At 36.6% G+C, this 22,414-nt stretch overlaps 1 protein-coding gene across 3 annotated transcripts in view; it reads left to right on the top strand.

Moving 5' to 3' along the window:
- The window catches only part of SPOCK3 (SPARC (osteonectin), cwcv and kazal like domains proteoglycan 3), a 167,321-nt gene that overhangs the window by 94,141 nt on the left and 50,766 nt on the right, over positions 1-22,414 (top strand). For 2 of the 3 annotated variants that reach the window (XM_040065473.1, XM_040065475.1), the window contains one exon: positions 6,094-6,220. The exons of the other annotated variant lie outside the window; for it this stretch is intronic. In XM_040065473.1, the coding sequence (XP_039921407.1) occupies positions 6,094-6,220 (127 nt within the window). The remainder of the gene's footprint in view (positions 1-6,093; positions 6,221-22,414) is intronic. 3 annotated transcript variants of the gene reach the window in all.

Below are 22,414 nucleotides of genomic sequence, written 5' to 3'. Positions count from 1 at the left end.
CCAGGCAGTTCCAAGTATAATGTGTTGACTTCCATGACTCATTGAAATGGACTGGTCCTCGGTGTTGTTTAAACTTCTGTCTGTTTTTGTTTTATGATTTTATAACTTTTCATATTTGTGGCTGGTTTCCCTTCTGCTCCTGTCCAACCTTGTTCAACGATCTTTATTCTGTCTGCAGTTTTACCTTTCTTACATTGCATGGTTCCACACTACCTAATTTCTGATAGTCCTTCCTCACAATTTAGTAGTTTCCTCAGTAGTGTGTGCCAAGGTTATTCATCCATGCTGTATTAAAACCTCAGTCCTTAGGAGAAAGGCTAGGCACTTAGCTGTGAGTTAACTGGGAAATAAATGCCATCCTTCCCTATTCTTATGGTCTGAACTTGTGGGGTGATGGAGTGTGCTTTGCTGCTTCATTGACCAGCATGCTTAGATTTCTTAGAGACAGTGAGAATATAGTTTATGCTGAACTCTTACCTTTAGTGGGTGAATCTAAAGTTTTGACAGCATCTGTAGTTCAGGACTTCCAAGTGGGATTTGTAGAATAGGTAGAAGTAAAAGGAGAAAAATTCACAGAAGTCATACAGCAAATTTGTTTAATAGTCTTTTTATCTAGGTATTGTTTATGCAAATTTGTCTCACTAGTCTCTGTTGAGGTAATTTTATTGATCTGCTAATTTAAACAGATATTTTAATAGGTTATTACAGGTTAAGGGTCAGCTTGCACCTGTCTTCAGAAAAATCTGAGTGCATGGTTTCTGTGCCAGAAAATGAGGTCTATTATATACATAGTTGCTTTCCACATCTCTGGCATTTACTAAGCAAAATCTGCTTCAGCTATATGTATATGTCCATTTTGAGTTACATATATAGGAAATGCATGGAGCTAAGTCAGATCTGTAGGAGGCATATCCATAAATAATATTGGACAGGAAGTTCCATCTGAATGGAATCTCATGAGATTTAACAAGGCCAAGTGTGAGGTGTTGCACCTGGGTTGGGGTGATATCAACACAGGCTGGGGGCTGGACAGATTGAGAGCAGCCCTGCCCAGAAGGACTTGGGGATGCTGGGCATGACCCGGCCATGTGCAAATCCAGCCATGACCTGGGCTCATCCCGAGCAGCATGGCCTGTAGTTGAGGGAGGTGATTTCCCCCCTCCATTCCATTCTTTTTAGACCCCACGTGGAGTGCTGCATCTAGCTGTGATGCCTCCAACATAAGAAGGACGTGGATGGGATGGAGCAGATTCAGAGAGCTGCAAAGATACTCAGAGAGCTGGAGCGCCTCTCCAGTAGAGACAGGCTGAGAGAGATGGGGGTTGTTCGGCCCATTCAGGAGAAGGCTCTGGGGAGACCTTGTAGTACCCCCTAAAGGGGGCCTGCAAGAGACCTGGAGAGGGACTTTTTACAAGGGCATTTAGTGATAGGACTGAAAAATAGTAGGTTTAGATTAGATATTAGATAGCAAAGAATTCTTCCCTGTGAGGGTAATGAGGCACTGAAAAATGTTGCCCTGAGCACTTATGGATGCTCCATCCCTGGCAATCTTCAAGGCCAGGCTGGATGGGGCTCTGAGTAACCTGGTGTTAAGGTAAGGTGTCCCTGCCCATGGTATGAAATGATCTTTAAAGTTCCTTCAAACCTAGAACATTATATGATTTCTGTGTTGGAGTGCAGTCTTTGTTTTTTTGAGTTATTAAAATAGTACACTTGCTAACTCATTCAATCTACACTAAGATTGGTTATCAATAAATACAAATGTCTTACCAACAATGTTAATTTATGAGTTGCTAAAATATATTTTATTTTGATTCCCACATTAATCCTACTAATTTTTCTTCTATTTATCTCAGTTTAATTCAGTTTTTATTTGTTAATCAGATGGATTTTTCTTCTGTTTGTTAGAAATAATGCAAAGTAAAGAATCAAGTGAAAATAATATATTCCAAAATGCTGGCAGTAATGAATTGTGATGTTTTGACATTTGAAAGAAAATCTTAGCAGTATATTGACAACTGTCGTTTTCTTTCAAGAGGCTTCTACGTGAAAAGGCAACTTCGAAGGAAATTCAGGCAACTTTATAGAAAGCAATTTAGATTTATGATACAAGTGGTTTTTCTGATAATGTTAATCTGACACAGCCTGATTGTGTCCCCCCAAAGGCCATGGCAAAATGTAATCAGGCAGACTCTCTAAATTGGAATCACTCTAAAATCTCCTAAAGATGCAAATGTAGTTATCAGAGAAGAATTACAAGAGTTCTCTCAGAGATTAGTTTTTAGTAACTCAGGCTTCTTCCGATCAGTGTGTATTTGAAAAGATGTGTTTGAAGATTATCAAATCTAGCTATAAAATACCATTTTCCAATTGAATTGGGCACTCATGCATTTTATAGATATTATTAAATAAGTCATGTTGCCAAAGAGTTGCTCGAAGCTAAATTTTGAACGGGTTGCATTAAGCATTCTCAAAGTATTTGCAGGCACAATCACTGTGTATACAGGAAGGTGAGTTTATGTATGCAAACAGGTACATAGGCTAGAGTAATTGGGCAGATTGGCTAATTATGTTCCTAGGCAGGCGTGCACAGTTTGGTGTATGCAAATTAATGCAATCAGAAGCACAGCTTGTAAATTAAGCCATATATTTAATTTTACCCTTTAGGTGTCAACAGTATCAGATAAGGCAGAGCTTGCATTCAGTAAGTTATTTTAATACAATACAGGTACCAAAGCCTTTTCAGGAAATTTTAGGTGGAAGAGATCGACTTTCTCATGGCATCATATATTTGATGTGACAGCATACGAACAAGGCAAGAACATTTGTAGTGATTGCAGTAGAACTTCAAAATTAAATGACAAAATTGGTATTAGCTGCAGTGATATGGGTCTTCTTCTTGCATATTGAATTACAATACAGGAAAGAAACAAGCGATTTACTAAAGTGAAATAACTGCCTTGTTTGCAATTTTTCCATGTCATAACATTTTAAAATGGTAATATGTAGTGCTTCATCTACATAGCTCACATAAGTATTAACTAATTATATGTGTTATAGTTTTGTGCCTATTTCAGGATATTGTTGACATGCATCAATGATCCTATCTCAAGATAATTTTTATAATCACAGTAGTTTCTCAGTTATTTCCATGTCAATAGTTTGTATGTGTGATCATTGCCTAGCTGTAAAAAACACAACTCCAACACCTGATTACAAAGAAATAGTCAACAGAAACAAATCTGATGCTGTCAAATGGTGTTGAAAGGAATGGTTTGAGTACGTAAGTAAAATGCATTATTCAGATATTTTATTAAATGCTTGAAGGTACCATAACTAGCGTTAAAAATATTTTTAATTGACTTTTTGTATTCGTCTGTCAGTGACTGACAGTCAAAAAGTTCAGTGGCTTTGATAATACAGTCTACTTTCAGCATCATTGTACTAAAGCTTCTGAATACATATCCATACAAACCATTCCCATGACCAGGTCTCTGGATTGATACTTTCAAAGTATCATTTTTTTATAATTTCTTTATCATTGTGCCTTTCATCGCAATTTTGGAAAAATACAGATCAATCTGTTGTTTTACAAAAATACTGTTAGTTATACAGAAGCCAATCTTGGTAACAGTGATCTGTTGAAGGTGTCAGAGGAGTTCTGTGTCAAAAAGGAAATTTGATGCTCTTCAGCTGAAGTGAGTGCCCTGGGACAATTTGCATTTAAAAACCTAACAAAGCAGAGGTTAGTTGAGGAAGGTAATTTATCTGACTATATCAAATATTTTCAGTTTTCTTCATACCTGTCCACTCATTACAGAACTGCAATTTCTATGTTCTGAGCTTGTTCTAGTTTCCATCATCCTTGTGATTTTTTTTCTCTGAGACATCTCTTTTCTTTTCCTTCAGGTGATTTTACTTCTCTCCATCTAAAAGGGAGGGTTTTTTCCTTTCTCTGTTTTTGCTTGCCATCATCAAGGGCATGCACAAGGGTGCATATGTACTAAAACACAATGCACCACTAGTCCTTTCTTTGATATATTGTAGGCATCTACAGCAAGTCCCTCTGTGTGTCTCACAAATTCTACTTCCAGTCTGGTTTTTGCTGATGCCAATGAGCTTCTCTCTGTTGAGCTCCTCTCTTTTGCAGTTGATTTGTACTGCATTTGAAAGTTACTGCATCTCTGATCAACAAAAATTGCATCAGGTTGGTAGTTGGGGTGCTGATCCTGTCAGTAGCCTCAGGCTACTGGAGCACTTCTGGATAATTGTGAGCTGTAAAGTAATAAGAAGTTAGAGAAAGATGCAGCCATCTATATAATCTAATGATGCTGGAACTCATGTGAATGATTGAAAAATTCTCAGTCAGGTGAGAGGAGCAGCAGTAGTCTGATTATTACTACATATTGTACATAAGCAAAGATACAGTTCAGGTTCTTTTTACTATAATAGAAATGAGATGGGTTTTGCTTTGCCTTCAAATTATGCAACTTACCAGAAAGGATTGTTACTTGTTAATTAAGGCAGTATGTTTGAATTGTTTCCTTTTAGTACTTCCTGGTGGGCATAAAATCTTCCTGTATTGCTAATTTATTACTTATTCTACATATAACTAAAGCTATTTCTGGCTTTTTTTAAGCCAATAACCAACAGTTTCTGTGTACAGCATCTCAGGTTCCTGTTTACACTGTAAAAAATCTATGCAGTTCAAAATTTCATTACACAGCATAACCTGAATGTAAACTTCTGTGATATTTGGTTTGGTGTGTGTTTTTTTTTTTTCATCTAAAAGACCATGTTTACAGCTAAAATTATTCAGTGTACAAACATTAGCATGGCTTGGAAATGGGCTTTTGCTTTTTTTGTCATCAACAGTTTACTGTTAAGTGTGTGCTTTTAGCCTTTTGCTCTGCTCATGGTAAAACCCAGAGGATGAGGAGTTTTTCTCATGTTCCTTTTTATTACTCCAGACAAGTTCTTCTCAAACAGGGATTCATTACTATCAAAATAGTTCTTGATTTTCTGTAGTTGAAAGAATTCTGAGAGAGTTCTGCTCCAGTTAAGAATATTTGATTTGAGGCTTGATAAGTTTGAACATTTGTGCGTGTCCTGATAAGATATAAACTGTATTCTAAGTGTAATCAGTTTCAGGTTCCTCATTAAGATTACAAGAAGAAAAAAACTAGTATAAAAATCATGCATTATTGTTTAATTTTAAATTTAAATGCAAGAAGTAACTTTTTCATATATTTTAGGGCATAAATGAGCTGTTTTAGGGTACAGTGGCTGCTAAATGCTTTCATAGTTGGAAAAAAAATTGAAAAAATTAATGAATAAAAAAGCTACAGAGAAAAAGTCTGTCTGATGATGGTGGCTGTATACCACAAAGTGAAAACTGTAGAATTATTGTGAAGAAGCACTAGTAACTTTAGATTTTTAGTCTGACCCAGTATATAGCCTTTTCCTAAGTTTTAAGTAATCCATCTGGCTCTATATATATTTATATGAGGATACACATATATACTTGTGTAGGTTGATTCTGTGCTCCAGTGGACTAACTTTTTTTTTTCCCTTTGAACTTTTATATTGAGTGTTGACTGAATTTTGCAAATTGCAAACAGTGAAAGACAGTGTTCACAGTGTGGCAAACAGTAGGACCACCTCCCTGTTTTTATAGAAGTATTTATGGTACTGTTCTCCAAAACCTAAATGTTGCCTCATAAAATACCAGTGTTGATACAGTAGTTCTGTTCATACTGTTTAATAACAAAAAGAGTAAGTGCCATGTAAATCAAACATCTTTCACTGATCAATAAGTGTAACAGTCCTCAAAGCATCATCTTAATCATCTTTTTCTACTCGTATGTCTTAGAAAGTGAAATAATATGCAGGCATCAAGTATCATGACGGAGAGTAAAGTACAAAGGTGAAGAACTTTATGCCAAAGACATTAGCAGCCCTTTATGTAGAAAAAAAATGTTATGGTTCAAATTATGTATGGCTTACTGTTTTTAAAGGCTCATTAAAATGCCCTGAATATGTTCTATTTTTACTGCTGCTTATCAGAATTACATACTTTTTGTTTACTTACAGTATGAAAGAGGCTGGTTTAGGCCATAAACAGTGGAGGGGTGGTCCCATTTCATCAAACTGCAAGCAGTGTCCAGTAGTTTATACCAATCCTGTTTGTGGATCAGATGGTCACACATACTCTTCTCAGGTAAGAACTGAATAAAGCATTAAATTAATCTTTCATTGTTCCATTCAATTCTAGCTCCTGGGAATAAAGTAATGTATTGTAACACAAACCAGTATTTATTTGTTTTGACTAAAGTATGTATTACAGAATGTAACCTACAACAATTCTAGTATTTTGTATGATGTAAAAGCAAAATGGTAGCAAACCCTAAGCAGCATAAACCAGTAATACCTGGTGCAGCAGAGGGTAAGAGTGCTCTGCATTGTGACAAGACAACATAGCAGGGTTTTGAGTAAGCAAAAAAGTGTTGGGTGTCTCCAGCTGGGGATAGAATAGATAATGTTAAGTCAGATTTTCCAGTTAAGCACTGAAGGGTTCTTCAAATTCCAGGCTCTTGGACATAGATGTAACATACCCAGGAAAAAAAATGTAATAATATGACTGTTGCATATCTTTCCTTGCAACAGTGCATTATGAGTTTTAAGATCATAATGAAATCTTCCTTTCCTAGTCCTTAACCCTCCTGTCTTTTCCTTCATACATATTTGGAGATAAAATAATAATCTTAAAATGTCACTATCAGTTTACCCACTCTTTCTTGGATGAAGTATTTTGTGCTGCTCCTGCTGAAGTACAAAAATCCTTGGACTGCATTAGTACAGCGCAGAGGTAAAACTGTGAGATGGAGTGACTTCGTAATGCTGAAAACAGATTAATTTGTTTAGCATTCTTCATTAAAACTTTGAGCAGAAGAATGCTCAGCCATCATTAACAACTGAGTCTTTGTTAACAGAAAAAAGTGTGTGCTCTTGATAAACCCATTTTTCTCAGAAACAGCATGTAATTCGGCAGTGTGAAAGGAGCTACTGTATTCTGTCTTTCTGACACTGTGTCCTTACACTAACAAATTGTTTCATTAGTAGATAATATCCAGTGCTTCAAGAGAAGTATAATAATAGATTAAATTGATGGAGATGAAAAAGCTCTGTGGTTGTTGCTTACAAAGAAAAAATTCCATATCGCATTTTAAACAAAATGCTTTAAAGATATTTCCTAACATCTAAAGTTTTTTAGAGTTTCCATAATTTTTTGGGTTTTGTTAGGTAATCACAAATTAATCACATCTGAAGTTTACGCATCTGTAGTCACGTGTGAAGTTTACAAATGAGAATTAGTTTCCAGGAGAGACTGGGTGTTAGATTGAACATCTTCTCCAAGGATATTTTATTCTTGATAAAATAAATCATCAGATTTAGCTAGCGCGTCCTTAACCCTGACAATACTTAGGCTTTTATCCTAGATCTTATATTAAAAAATGTTTTTCCTACTAACTTGAATATTTAATTTTAGGGATTTGGTCTAGAATCGTTGTTTTCCTTTAAGGAAAGCAATGAAAAAATTTCTAAGCCTTACACCAGGTTATCTGAAGCCCTACAAATGAGTTTTGGCCTCTTTGGCATAGCTAAAAAATAGTTCCTTTCATTGGCACTGTGACTTTAGGAATTTGAAAAGTATTCTGATTTTAATTAACTGTAATCTCTTGCCTTTTTTTTTTTTTTTTATGAGGTAAAAGTGTGCTGGCATCTTACTAGACATTAGGTGATACTGTCATTTAGTATTTACTTTGTCTTGCCCTCAAAGGTTCAGGCAGCCTTAATTCTCAAGTCCAGGCTGCATGCAGATAGAATGCAGATATTCAGTTTTGCAATTTCAATAGATGAGGTAGATAAGTTAAAAAGGCTGCTCATCCAGTATTAACTATATTATTTTTTATATACCGTATACTTAATTTATTGCAATGTCTCCCTATGTTCTTCCCAATGTAATACAAAGATCACCTGACTTTAACCTCATTGCTTATTTCCTATTTTACCGTATAGGAATGCTGTTTTAAATAGCTCCATAGGTGGCCTCTCATGGTCTGGTCTGGAGTAAGTGTACAAAAGTCTGTAAATACTGATATGATGTGGATATTTTAAATCAGTTCATGCACTGATGGTACAGCTGTTCAAAGGGAATGATGAGAAATGAGTGGACTAAATAGACACACTGGACTCCCATTCCAGTGCGTTGTCAGTGCTGCAGCCCGTGCAGCAGTACATGTTAGCCAACCTCAATATCCCTTGCGTGCAAACAATGCAGGAGTAACCAGCAGAGATATTCTGAAGGTTGTACTTTTGTCTTCCACTACCTTGTAATGGTAGATTTCAAATCTCAGCTTATTGAAGAAAAATGCTTAAAATGGTTATTGCTGCAGAATATCTATATTAGCCTATAAATATTTATTTCTTTTCAGTGATGTGAGGATTTCATATTCTGTGCTGCTAGTTACATCAAAACAGAGGTCCTTGCCAGGTTATTTCAAGAGCAATGTTTTTAAAAATTGACTAAAGATAAATATTTGTGTTCCTGTACTCCAGGCAAAGTTTGTTTCATTGTGGCATCAAGCTCCAGTAGGAGTTTATACAGCACTTTTCTTGTATTTAGAAAGCATTCATAAATGACTCTGGAAAATTGTATAATACATTTTCTGAAAATACGTCATTAAATAGTAATAGCATTGTAGAACACAGCCAGGTGGTTGATATTTGTCAGATGGATGCTCTTTTGGGAGTATATCCTTGCTTTTCAGAACAAGCCCATGAAACACTTGAATTAAGTTACGTGTCTGTAGCTATTTCATGCACGTTTTTTGCTTTGGAAAGCAAAAAGAGATTATATAATAGGTGGACTATCTAGAAAGAAAGGCTCTCTCCTAAATTGAGCTTTTCTGGTGTCATTTAATGATATTTTGTTTCCCTCTCATTTTTGCAGTCCAGGCTGGGTTTACTGTTTTCTCAGCTCCGATCAGTCTAATGAAGTCAGTGTAGAAGAGAAGTAGCAGGTGAAAGGTGTTTGTTCCTAGCATTACAAGAATGTGGAAACAAAAATATTACATGCTGAAACCTTGAATAATCAACACGAACATGAATCATGGTGCAAGAAGTCCATATGAAGAGACCCTGCCATTTCCTTGGCACGGTGGCGGTACAGTTTTTACTTAATGGCCTTTAAGTAATACTGGCTGTGTTCCACATCTGGTCTGTTTTTACCTTCTGCATTTCTCTAAACTTTGGTAATTAGAAGTGCACTATACATCTTTACACTAGGAATTCTCAAGAAGTGCTGTATCATAAGGCTTTAATACCCCTATATACTTGACATTAACTATGAAAAACCCAGCCTGTTTGTAGCTTTATCTTTCCTGGGATTAAAAGGGAAATAAAAGGACATTAATTGCAGCTCATTGGTTGTTTTGTGACAGCAGTCCAGCTGCTGTCATTTTTTCACCCAGGAAGGCAGCTCACTGCTGTGCAGCACGTGCTGTAAAGCTGGTGTAACTGGGACGAGACAGTGACACTCAGCCTTGGATGCTACTGTTGGAACAATTCTCCCATGTTGCACTATATTGTAACTGGACTTTCAGAAAAATGGCCAGGAGGAAAAAAAATGGGGGGGGGGGGGGGGGGGGCGCGGAAATGGTCATGCAGATAAATCTTCTTTTGAGTGGATTTTGCATATTTTGATTTAAGCTCTGGTATTTGGTATAACAGACTGAAGTTTTCTCTCTAAAGTTGAATACAGCTGACAATTAGTCCCATTTCAGCAAAATCTAACCTTTAATAAGATCAATGAACGGTGCTTGCAGTATTTTGGAAATACAGGAGGAATAACATTATCTTTATATTATGCCCATTGCCCCGTGGTTTTATGCCAGAATCTCTTTGGCAGTTCTATTGTTAGCAGCAATTTGCTCAAGATGGCTTCATATTCTTAGTGATTTTTTTATGAAGTATATTTTCTCCTACCTATGAAAGCTTTGTGTTATTGATGACAACCCTGTATGTATAAATAAAAATAAAAGTTATGTTTTTCAAAAGTAATGGCTCTAAACTAGCTTTTCAGACTTAGATGCAACCTGTACAGAAAAGAAGATAAAAATTTTGAAAGACTCCGCAGATAGACAGGTATGTGGATTTAGATATTTTAAATATTCAAATACTTTCATCAGTTTCCCAAATTACAATTCCTTTTTGTGAGGAGGTTTGAAAAAGTTGGGGATAAAATTACATTCTGTGAAGGAGTGAGTTTAATACTCCATTCAAGTTTTTTTTATAATTTTGCCTGAATCTAAAATAGGTTTTTATTCTCAGAGCATCCCATATTTAACATTTTTCTTTTTGAAATCATTGTTGTCTTTATTAATTTCAGGTATTTTTAAAATTTTAACTTGATAATCTGTATCTCCTAGCAGTGTGTTTGGTGTAAGAGGGCTTGTTGGGAAGAAACAACAACAAAAAACATACTGGCATTTTTAATCTTTGTTGTTATTTTAAGGATTGTGATTTGATATAACTTAAATTGATTTAAATCTTTTAATTAGTGTATTGTGAGCTTTCAGGTCACATGGCTGAGCTGTTGAAAGTTCTTTTCTACTTCAGGAGAGATTGCTAGAAACAGAATTGCTATTATATAGTAAATGAAAGTATTTTTCACAAGCCTGGTTCAATGTATGTCAGTCTTACTTCCTAAATTGGGCTAATCCACTATGCCTTTCCATTTCTATCTGCCTTGTTACTAAGCAATCTGCTGTAGACTTAACTCTTAGTTGAAATATAGCCAAAAATAAGGTTAAATTATTGCCTGTCATCTTTAGTAATAAAATAATGTAATCTCTCTGAAATAAATTGTTTGACAACATACAGGTATTTTACTTTTGCAGCTGGAAGAAGCAGTTTCTTCCAGGTGCTCTACCAGCACTGATTTTTTTTCTCTAATAAATGTCAAAAGGGGCATCTCAAAATTAAGATTTGTGTCACTAGCCCAAGCAACACCCAGCCAAAATCACTCCCTCCTATGTGGAAAAATTTAAAACTTTCTGCAGACCAAATCTGGGTTGTACTGTTAAAATGAACTTGTGGCTGAGGTACACTGGCAAATAAAAAAAAAAATTGTATGTAAATGGAGGAGGGGAATAAACCTCAAAAAAAGCCAACAAACCATGGCCAGCCCTTATTCTGCACCATTCTCGCCCCTTAAGAAACTCCACAAACAATGAAAACCCTGTAAAATCTTTGCTTGAATTAGACTGTGAGATGATGAATAGACAGTGAGAAAAAGAAAATGTATCATGCTTGATTAATTCTGGAGTACACTTTGGGTCTTTACAGAAATAGTAGAAACTGGTTATTTATTGTTTAAATGCTTAAAACCAGCAAACAGTGAAAAAAGAAGGAAAGGAGATTGGCCAAAGCTGGAAAATCAGACATGGATGGGTTTTTCCAGTAAGGCGTGAAATTCTATCTGGAATCTTTATATTGATGGGATGTGGTATTCAAAAAAAAGGAAAAAAAAACCCAGACAAATGTCATAAGGGTGGCTAACTTTATTTAATCCAGATTTTTAGATGGGTTGATGTACTAAAAATTCCAAATTATGTCAAATTATACATAACTGATCTCCTCTTTATCTACTGTTTAAAAAATAGCTGCTAAAGCTGTAGAGAAAGATGACAGTAGCTTAGATAAAAAAAATGCTTTACTGAAACTTTAATATTTTGAAATTCTGAGCACCTCAGTATTTCTTAGACTAAGATGATGTTATTTATACAAGCAAGAATTGAATTTGATTCCCTTTTTCATTTTCAGAATACCATGTTCATTTAATATAAAATTATATCTTGAATTTGCATTAAGAGATACCTAAACTTTAATACTTAAATAAAAATAAGAAAATGCAACTTTATGGACTGGAAAATATTTTCCAATGGCTTCATCTATGTAATTCCTCTACATGGAGGTGGACCTCCAAATGGATGAGCTGCTGACCAAGAGCTTAAGGGTCAGCATCAAAGGGAGACAAGGACAGGTGACATTAAAGTGAGGGACTGCTATAGGCCACTCCACCAGGAAAAACAAATGAATGAGGGCTTCTGTAGACAGATGGGAGCAGCCTCACTTTCACATGAAGCCCTGATCTTCATGGGGGACTTCAGCTGCCCTGTTGGAGGGACAACACAGCAGGGCATAAGCATTCCAGAGAGTTCTTGGAATATATTAATGAGAAATTCATTCTCCAGGTGATAGAGGAGCCAAGAAAAAGGACCTACAAGACAGCTGGAGAGAAACTTTCTGCAAGTGCATGTAGTGATGGGATAAGGGAGAACAGTTTTAAATAGACCATGAGTAGATTTAGGTTATATGTTAGGAAGAAATTCTTTACTATATGGGTAATGAGTTGCTAGCACAGGTTGCCCAGAGATGTGGATGCCCCATCCCTTGTTCAAGGCCAGCTTTGAAGGGGCTTTGAGAAAAGCAGATTTATTTGCCCATGGCAGGAGAATCTGAACTAGATGATCTATAAGGTCCCTTCCAACCCTCAAACATGGAGTCGTACCCTGATTCCATGTGTGATATTTTAAAATGGTTTTATGTTTTTTCTAGAAGAGAAAGCATCTGGGCTGCAAGGAAAGATCAATAAAAGACTAAGACAAACAGGTAACTGAAAGTAGTCTTAAGTGTTTATTAAAAAACTCTCGCAGCTGTAGGATATGGATACAAAATTGGGAATGTAAATTAACTGTCAGATGGGACAGCCAGTAAAACAAGAGAAGCCGCAGTTCTGAAAGTGAAGTGGAAATTATAGTTAAAGAATTGGATTTCTTAAACTTAGATTGCATTAGAGACATACATATTTACATGGAGAACAGTCTTTCTCTGAGAGCTTTAACCATCAGAAGTTAATCTTTTGAAAATAGTATTAAAAATGTTGTAACTAGAATTACAAGTAAAATAATCTGAATCATTTCGGCACAGCAATTCTTTTCCAGAAAAGTGTGTCCACATCACATGCAGACAAAAATGCATAGGAGCTAAACACAGGAACTTGCATAGTTAGCCTTGTGGAGCAGAAACCAGTTCTGTAAAGACACTAACAGAGAGAAGGTCTGGGGTGTTGAAACAGCTTGAAACATTAAGACACTGAGAAGACAGTGTAGGAGTTAGAGATGAGCTGTGTCAGTTGCAAGAAGGAGATCACAGAGAAAGAGACACAATTGCCTCAGATTTACTAAGTGGAAGCTCATTAAAGCATATGGTTTCAGTGGAGTAGAAGATGAGGATGGTAATAATTCAAGAGATGGTTAGGTGGGTTTAGAGGATTTTTATGATCTTGGGAGGCTATTGTTTAGGCATTTATTTCTAAAATAAATGGAAAAGAAGCTTTTAATAAGGAAAGAGAATGGTTAAAAATGACATGAAGTGAAATAACATCAACCTAGGGAACAGATTTTGAGAGTTTATACTAACGATCTGTGGTAAGAATGGGGTTAAAGAAGTTGAGATGAAGACAAGAACTGACTCAGATCTTGGCCCAGTGAAAGGATTCTGTAGCAGTTAACTACAGAACTGCAAATAAAGTGAAAATTACTAGAAAGAATGTAATTATTCAAATTAAAAAATTTAAAAGATGTAATTAAATTTAGTAATCAAACAGAAAAAAGTGTTTAGCTTTTAAAAAGATATTGTTACACAGTGTCCGTGCAGGTTACATGTGCATTTAGAAAGAAGCTGAAATACTGTAAAATTTAGGTTTCAGGCACCATAACAGAGATTTAGACCAGCAATGCTGTAGTGCTATAAACTACTCATGTTGGCCTGGAGAAAAAGAGAAACTTCAGGTTTTTTTTTTTTTTTTTTTAAATCGGATTCCAATGAGGAAGAATGTCTGTAATGTTAAAGAATCATCATCCAAGTCTCACATTTTGGTTTTAGAGGTGTTTTTTTTTTTTTTGTATTTTTAATTCTGGCAAGCTCACAGTGAAATAATATAAACGTGAGCCAATTGCTACATGGATATTTCATTAAAAACAAATTTAGACACATGACTGAGTACCAGAGGTACGTCCTCTGCATCATAGCGGTGTGTCAACAACAGCAAAAAAAAAGTAAAATCTTAGGCCACCACGATCATACTGGAAAAGAAAAATAAGCATTGATGCAGCCAAATTTGTTGCTTTGGCTCTTCATTCAAAACAAAATATGAAAACTGGGCTTTGTGTTGTCCTGGTTTTAATCCATATGTGTTTGTCACAGAACAGGGAAGATTTTTGCATGTTTTAGAAATCAAGTACTAACAGCACAAGGGGGAAAGAATTAGGCAGAGTTGTGTACCTCTACAAAATACATCTCTTTAAGTTCAAGAAGAGATATGTGATCTAGTGAAAAACAGTCACGCTTTGGAATGTTAATTCCACTTGTACAGCAGCACCGTTTTTCTTTCCTGACAGAGTGAAAACTAGTACAAATGTGGAATTTCATGAATATTTTTTGTCATTGGTAGGACATGGAGTCTTGTATTTTAGACTGTTTTAATAAATTAAATCCAGCACTTGGAGTTCAAATGACATTAGCATACATTTTTGGGTGAGCAAAAAAGCAGACAGCTGTACAGGTAACACGCTGATAAGAAAACTGAGAGTGCCTAGGTGTTTCACCTACTTGTAATGAACTATATAGATTTTTTTTTTTTTTTTCTTGTTTGTTTGGGGTTTTTTTCCACAACAGTTGACAAAGAATAATTTAAATGTCTTTGAAACTTTGGTGGGATAACCCAGCATGGACTGTCTAGGTCTGTGCACGTTGCTTTTAGTACTTTTAATCTTATTTTTCCTGTAATTGAAACTAAGGAGTATGCCCTTTAGATGTTATTTTAGCTCAGATACAACTTCATAAATATTTCAACTTAGATATAATTGGATAAATTGAACTTTTTTAATTAGCAATGAAATCAGCCAGCATGGTTTAGGAAGTCCTATCACATTAAAAATACAGTGATAATGCATGCTAATAAGGAATAAGCAAATTGTTTTAACAAAAAATTGCACGCTTTTAGAACCAATTTGTGTCTTTTTATATATGTTTTACAGCTTTGCTATTACTTCTGTGTTATTATTGTCATTATTCAGAAATTTGCATGCCAGATGAAAATCAGTGAAGAGCTTTGCTCTCTGATATTTGAACCAATATAGTCACCTATTTTTAAGATGGTTGTGTAGGAGAATGAAATGTTTTTGTTCTCCTTTAAAAATTTTCTTTGCATGTTAATTTTCAAATTTGTAGGGAACTTGAAAGTGTAAAGTTAGTTTTGTCTGAGCAATACTTTTTTTTCTGTCTCTCAAGAAAATCTCTCCAAATTGCACAATACTGAATCCCAGCAATAGGGAACACCAAGGATTTCACATACAACACAGTGTGGAGTCATAATCTGTGCATCTCTAGCTTGGGTGGGATGAATATGATGGAGAAGTTTGAAACAAGGAGCCTGATTAATTGCTGAGGTTTGGGCTATACAGACAAGAGCTCTGCATAAGAGCCAGAATTTCTGGATTTAAGTATATGCTTGTATATGTCAGAAAGAGATTTGTGTTTTTCTTTTGGGTTCTGCTGGTTGGTATTTTATTTTTTGTTTTGTTTTTTTTGTTGTTGTTGTTTTTGTTTTGTTTGTTTGTTTTTGTTTGGGGTTTGTTTTGTGTGTGTGTATTAAGCATGCTTACTAAAAGCTTTTTAGTAAATTTTCAGACTGCATCAACGTTTATATTTTTGGAGTCAGTCAGTATAATATAAAACATGGTTATGTATTTTTAGCCCTTTTGTGAATAAGTTTTTAAAACCATAATTTTACTTTTTAATTTGAAATATCTTTTTACACAATTTATTGTGTTTGAGGAATATTGAAATATTAATCTGGATATGAGGAAATATATTATGTTTTTTACACAAATACTAACATCATTTTTATTAATTACTCTTAATTTACTAGAAATAGTGTATTTCAAGTAGGGATTTACCATTAATTAAGCTTTGTGTTCTTACTTAATGGTATAAAATATTAGTTAGCTTGTTTGCAATATGTATAGAATAATATTGTGAGGTGTATATTTTCCAAACTGAGTAGGTGTCTAAAAATTCAGACAGCCAATTTTAAAAGCAGGTAAGTTCTTCAAAGGAATTTGCAGAAGCTCCTAAGCATCATGTGTCTTTAAGAGCCTCTAAGTAGGAAAGCAAAGATAAGTAGGTGCCTAATTTAAATAACCCCAGTAGACATCTCTCAGCGTGTTTCTGTTCTAGGGTGTCCAGAGAACACTGAATATCTAGTTGGCCTGATTTCAGTGATTTCAAGCTTTTAATTTTATACTATTGCACTGCAGAGTGCTGAAGAAAAAAGACGAGGTGGATGGCAAGAAAACTATGCATACAGGTTTTCGTTTTTTTCATGAAAATAGTATTCTCTAATTCATAGCTTCATAAACAATGTATCATTAGTTGTTTTTCATCCACAAAAGATTTTCCTTGCTCAGGGTCTTGGTTTGTAGACACATTTCCTGTTTTTCTCTGATCAAAGTGCTAATTGCATGTCTTTATGGTTAAGATATTCAGTGGTTGTTTTCATTTTAGATAGTAGTACTTGTTTGCTGAAAAGCTTTTTATCCAAACTCATATTTTTAGGTGAGCAATGCACATACTTAGCAGGTTACTGATGAGATACAAAGGTATCTGTAGATCTGGGTGATGCTTCATGGATAGATTTGCACATTAATTTTTCCTTTCCTAAGCTTGAATTAGTTGAAAATGTCATCTCTTGGCATTATGCCTAGCTGCATTTGGCTTGAAATTCTATACCTTCTTGCCTGCTTTTTGTAAGGAAATTCAAAATTACATAAAATTTTCAAAATTAGGTTTACCACATCATTAACTTTGGCCATATTTTCACCTTCATTTTAAGCCAGCCTAAAATGATTGCATGAAGCAGTCGTTTACTTCTCTTCCATGTTCTGCAACAAGTAATGATCTGTGTTGAGCTGGACCTGGAATATACCTGATCAACACTCACCCTTACCCACCCTGCCCCTATGTTTGGTGACAGGACCCACCCGCTGAGTTAAAAAAGATACTTTCTTTACATATTTGACTTCGACTCAAATCTGAGGCCATAATTTCACGTAACAATTTGCCCCTAATACAGCAGAGGCAAATTTTCTGCTGGGGAATGTATGTAAGCTTTGTGAAATAGGAATAAAGTTTGAAAATGGGGGATGTCTATAAGAAAAGAGTGTGAAGATAAGTTGAAAGCACATAGTACTGAGTAAAATCAGAGATTATCTGTTCATCTGGCAGAGATACCAGGTTCTAACAAGAGAGAAAACATCCGTATTGATGCATGAATGTGGGGCTCTATGGGAAAGATTTCTACCTGTGACATATATAATGATATGGGAAAAAATATCTTTGTGCGACTCTAGCAAAGAGCACTTTCCTCAGAGATCTTGTTGATTGCGTCCGAAATCTTCTGACCATGAACTGTGGATCATCTAGCATGTTTTGGTGGGAACATATAAACTTGAAAAGATATTACAAATAAACCCAGCAATTCTATTAGTAGCATATGAACTGATAATTATCAGGAGGAATCTGAATTTAATTATTTATGTGTGTATCGTTTTCTAGAATTGGATAGGCCTGTTTGATTTTTAAATGTACAAAAACATAAGGGACTTCTACAGAGCTGTTGTTGATATAAGGTACATACAAAGTGATGGTTACGTTTCAAAGATGAGACACTCTGCAGTTGCATAAATATTAATTATTGGTTGTCTAAAAAGTAATTTACTAAATGTTCAGTATTAAATATGATGGTGTTCTAGAAAGCATTTCTGTAAGTATCAGCACCTCAGCAGATGAAAATATCTGAAAGTGAATTCTCTTATCAGTGAATTCACATTTTGGTCAGTATTACAGACATGCTTCTGTTTAGAAAAGGATGTTTTCTGTATCTGGCCAAGCTTCATTCTTTCAGCGTGAAGGGCTTGAAGCACATAATGGACACAGTATTCACTGGACATCTAGATATTTATATCTTGGCAGCTAATTTCTGCTGACTTGTGTGCAGACTTGGGTGTACCAGATGTGCTACCGGCTTCCTAGGCTGTATACAGGTGGAAAAGAGGGATTGGAGGGGAGTGTCTGCAGATTGTCCCTCAAGTCTTCTGTTCATGAGCCTCTGTTCTTTACTTACCAGAGAAGTCACAGGTATCCTGATTATTTAGTTTGGGTTAGTTTTGTTTAAAAGCCAGTAGATATTCCTGGCAAGTCAGTACTGTTGTGGAAAAACTTGCACTGAGGTTGTAGTGTTCTCAAAAAGGAACAGAATTAAGTCTGTGAGAAGAAGCAGATGGATAAAATTACAGGAAATGCTAGAGTCAATGCTGCACAAGGAGTTTATCTTTCTTTTTTGGTAGACTCATGATGCAATCCTAATTCTGTTGCCTTCTTCCAGGGAGCTCTTCACTCACGTAACACATGGAATGGACATTACTGCCTTTTATCTAATCAGGAAATTGTTGTCAGTACACTCTCAAGTCTTTTATTGTATGGTGTCGTGTGCTTTCCCCGACATTCAGGTGGTTTTAGAGTCTTTTTGCCCTCTGCAAAGCTCTGTGCCAAACGGATGGAAGAGACGGAGTCTTCAGGTTCTGGTTTTTCAAGGTTGCATGCTTCGTTTATTATTTCTTATCTTACAATTTTCTCAGTGCCCAACAAAGATGTTTGCAGCTGCCTGGACATCTGACGACTCCTCCCGAACTGGGCTGTCGTTATCTTTTATACTAATTGCTACGTATTCTTTATTTAGCATTACTTGCCAATGCCTGTCACTTATACTAAACAGGTCATCTCTACTTTGACCCAATCTTCTTAAACTACTTTGTGCCAACATCACTGCTGAAATGGAGTGAGGGAAGAAGAAAGAAGAGGCAGGAGACAACACCCCAAATTCTCCATCTTGCCCCCATTCACTTCAATGCTAGAAACCTAGATTTACTGGTTTTTCACCCTGTGATAAGCTAAACTACTATTTTTCATACTCTTGTGGCCTGTAATTCATCTCTCAGTGTTGGAAGCCTTTCCCATGGACTGAGATCAAAGCCAGTGTCCCTCTGAGCTCGGGGCCGGAGTCCCAGACCCCCCTGTCCAGGTCTCTGACCCTCCAGGGCAGCCAAAGGAATGCCCTGGACTCCAACAGTATGGTAGCCAGACAGTTAAACTAAATTTCTCATATACTTTAATATGTATTCCCTGTATGTTTTCAGAAGTCTGCAAATAGCAACTAATTTACAGCTGTCTCACATACTGTCCCTCTGTGTGATGTCTTTTTTCAGATAAGATGATTGGATCTGCAGATGAAAGCTAATAAATTATATGTGAGATGTGGATATCTAATTTAAGATTTTTTTCTCATGTTTCACATTGCAAATCATTTATATATTCAACTAATTTTTGTTTTAGTTTATCTAAAAATATTTACCATGTTCTCAAATCATATGTCATGTTTTCAAGGGCTCAGGAGAGCAAAAATACACTCAGTACCCAAACAGAAATTTGCTGAAATTATCTAGTATCAATAGACCAGTACAAGCATTATTTTTCTTTCCTTTTGTGCCATCTCCCTTGTTCATTCACTACACATCTTTCAAACTCTTCAGTAAATGAACAAGATCTATGCAAGCAATAATCTCTTGACACTAGTTCATTCCTGTATCAAGTCTGTACTATACTTCCCAACTGAATAAGCTTGATGCCATCTGATCCACCCATGTTCTCAAAGCAAGATAAGCTGCACAGGTGTAATTCCTGATGGATTTATTTAAGCCTGGTTGTAAAGACAATTACTGAGATTCAAAAAGCTTCTCCAATGATTTGTTTTAAGATGTCATTACCCTTCTTTAAAAAACTGCCTAGTATCTAATTTACTACTTCTCTGCAGCAATTGAAGACAATCATTTCTTGTAGCATTCATCGCACTATTCTTTTCAGGTACCTTTCAGACGTCTTTTGCCTATTTGACAGCTCTTAATATGAATTGTCTTTTCTTAAGACCTAGTCCTTCAGCCTCTTTTTGGTGACTATTTACTAGGTTTCTCATTATTCCTGTTACTCCTTTTTCAATTAATTCCTGTCTTGTTTGAAGTCTTGTCACAAGCTGTACAGTGCTGCCAGAGCTATGTGAAATTATCTTACATGCTTTGTAGGTTGCACTAGCATTTATATATCCTGGTGTAATGTTTTTAAACACTGCTCAATTGTTCTTAACGATCACTAGACTTTTTTTTTCCTTTAGAATGGATGTCTAGCCCATTGTTCCAGCTTTTGTTAACATCTTGATTATTTTTTCTATGTAACGTAGACCCATAGCTGTTTTCTGTATTGAATTACATTATATTTTAGCCTATTTTAATATTATGACTATTTTTATTATATTTCTGTATTCTAAAACTCTTCCATGTTTAATAGGATATCCTTTAGCTCATATTCCAACCTTCTAGAATCATAGAATAACCTGAGTTGGAAGGGATCCACAAGAATCTTCCTGTCCAACTCCTGGCCTACGCAAGACACCCCCAAGAGTCACGCCATGTGCCCGAGAGCCTTGAACTCTGCCAGGCTTGATGCTGTAATCACTTCCCTGGGGAGCCTGTTCCAGTGCCCAGCCACCCTCTGGGTGTAGACCCTTGTCCGAATATCTAACCTAAACCTGCCCTGACACAGCTCCAGGCCATTCCCTTTGGTCCATTCCCACTTGTCTCCACAGAGGAGAGATCAGTGCCTGCCCATCCTTTTTCCCTCAGGAGGAAGCTGCAGGCTGCAGTGAGGTCTCCCCTCAGTCTCCTCTTCTCCAGGCTGAACAGACCAAGTGACCTCAGCCACTCCTCACACGGCTTCCCTTCAAGGCCCTTCACCATCCTTGTGGCTCTCTAATAGCATAATATCTTTATGTTGTGGCGCCCAAAACTGCCCCCAGAACTTGAGGTGAGGCCACCTCTGTAGACCAGAGCAGGACAATCCCCTCCTTCCCTGGCTGGCACTGCTGTGCCTGATGCACCCCAAGACATGCTTGGCCCTTCTGGCTGCCAAGGCACAATGACTCAAATTCAACTTGGCATCAACCAGGACCCCGTTTCCTTTCCACGGCACTGCTTTCCAGCATCTCCTTCCCCGGTTCATCTGTACATCCAGGGTTGCCCTGTTCTAGGTGCAGAATCTGGTACTTTTCTTTGGTGAACTTCATACAGTTGGTGATTGCCCACCCCTCTTATTTGTCTGGGTCTCTCTGCCTGCCTTGGAGGGAGTCAACAGCTCTTCCCAACTGCATATCATTGGCAAGCTTACTTCGTATACTTTTGAGTCCTGCATCCAAGTTGTTTATGTGGACCTTGAGAAGAGCACTGGCCCTACAGTGGAGCTGTGTGGAACCCCAGTAGTAACTGTCTGATGTACCCCTGCTGTTATCCCATTTATCCCACAGTGCTTTGTGTCCAACCCACGAGCCGGGTGCTCACCCATTGCATGATGGGCTCGTTCTGCTGTCTGCTGGACATTTTGTCCAGAAGGGCACTGTGGTAGACAGACAGTATTGAATGCATTACTGAAATCCAGAAAGATTATATCAACTGGCTTCCTTTGGTCAGCTAGGTGGATAACTTTGTTGTAGAAGGCAATTGTCAAGTTGGACTTGATCCTCATTAAGCTGTCCTGGCTGTGACCAACGATTACATTGTCCTTCATATGTCTTCCTGTAACTCCCAGAATATTCTTCTCCATAATTTTACCAGGCATTGAAGTGGGACTGGGTCAGCTTTTCCCAGCTTCCTTTTAATTCTCCAGATTCCCAAGACCATTGGAAATTCATGGAGAGAGATCTGGTCAGGAAATCAGGCAGCTTTTTGACTACTACCCTGGCATGAATCCCCTCACACCACCTCTCCTTTTTGACCACTATTTCTCATTGTGTCCTCATAGCCTGCGTGTCAGTGATTTCTTTTTCTGTGGAGTTTTTCAGATATGTTGCTTACTCTTCTAGCAGTTTAAGAGCAACATTGAAGGAAGTTTGACCCAGCAATATTTAACTGAGCTATCTTTACAGTATCCTAATGCACTGTTAATCTGAGGAATGATGTCAAGAGGTTTAAACCAGAGTTTTGTTCCTCTTGTCGTTAGCTGCTAATAGGAAATTGTCAGAACTGCCTTGATTCATTTCCAGCTTATGCAAGCACCATGATGTTGCTTTGTTTTTGAAAATAATTAATATATCTCCGCTGCCTGCCTGTCCTTAAAATGAGTTCAG

Source organism: Hirundo rustica, chromosome 5, assembly GCF_015227805.2.
Source record: "Hirundo rustica isolate bHirRus1 chromosome 5, bHirRus1.pri.v3, whole genome shotgun sequence".
In the NCBI taxonomy this organism is placed as follows: domain Eukaryota; kingdom Metazoa; phylum Chordata; class Aves; order Passeriformes; family Hirundinidae; genus Hirundo; species Hirundo rustica.
The sequence above is the reverse complement of the archived record's forward strand: the minus strand, read 5'-3'. Positions and strand labels throughout refer to the sequence as shown.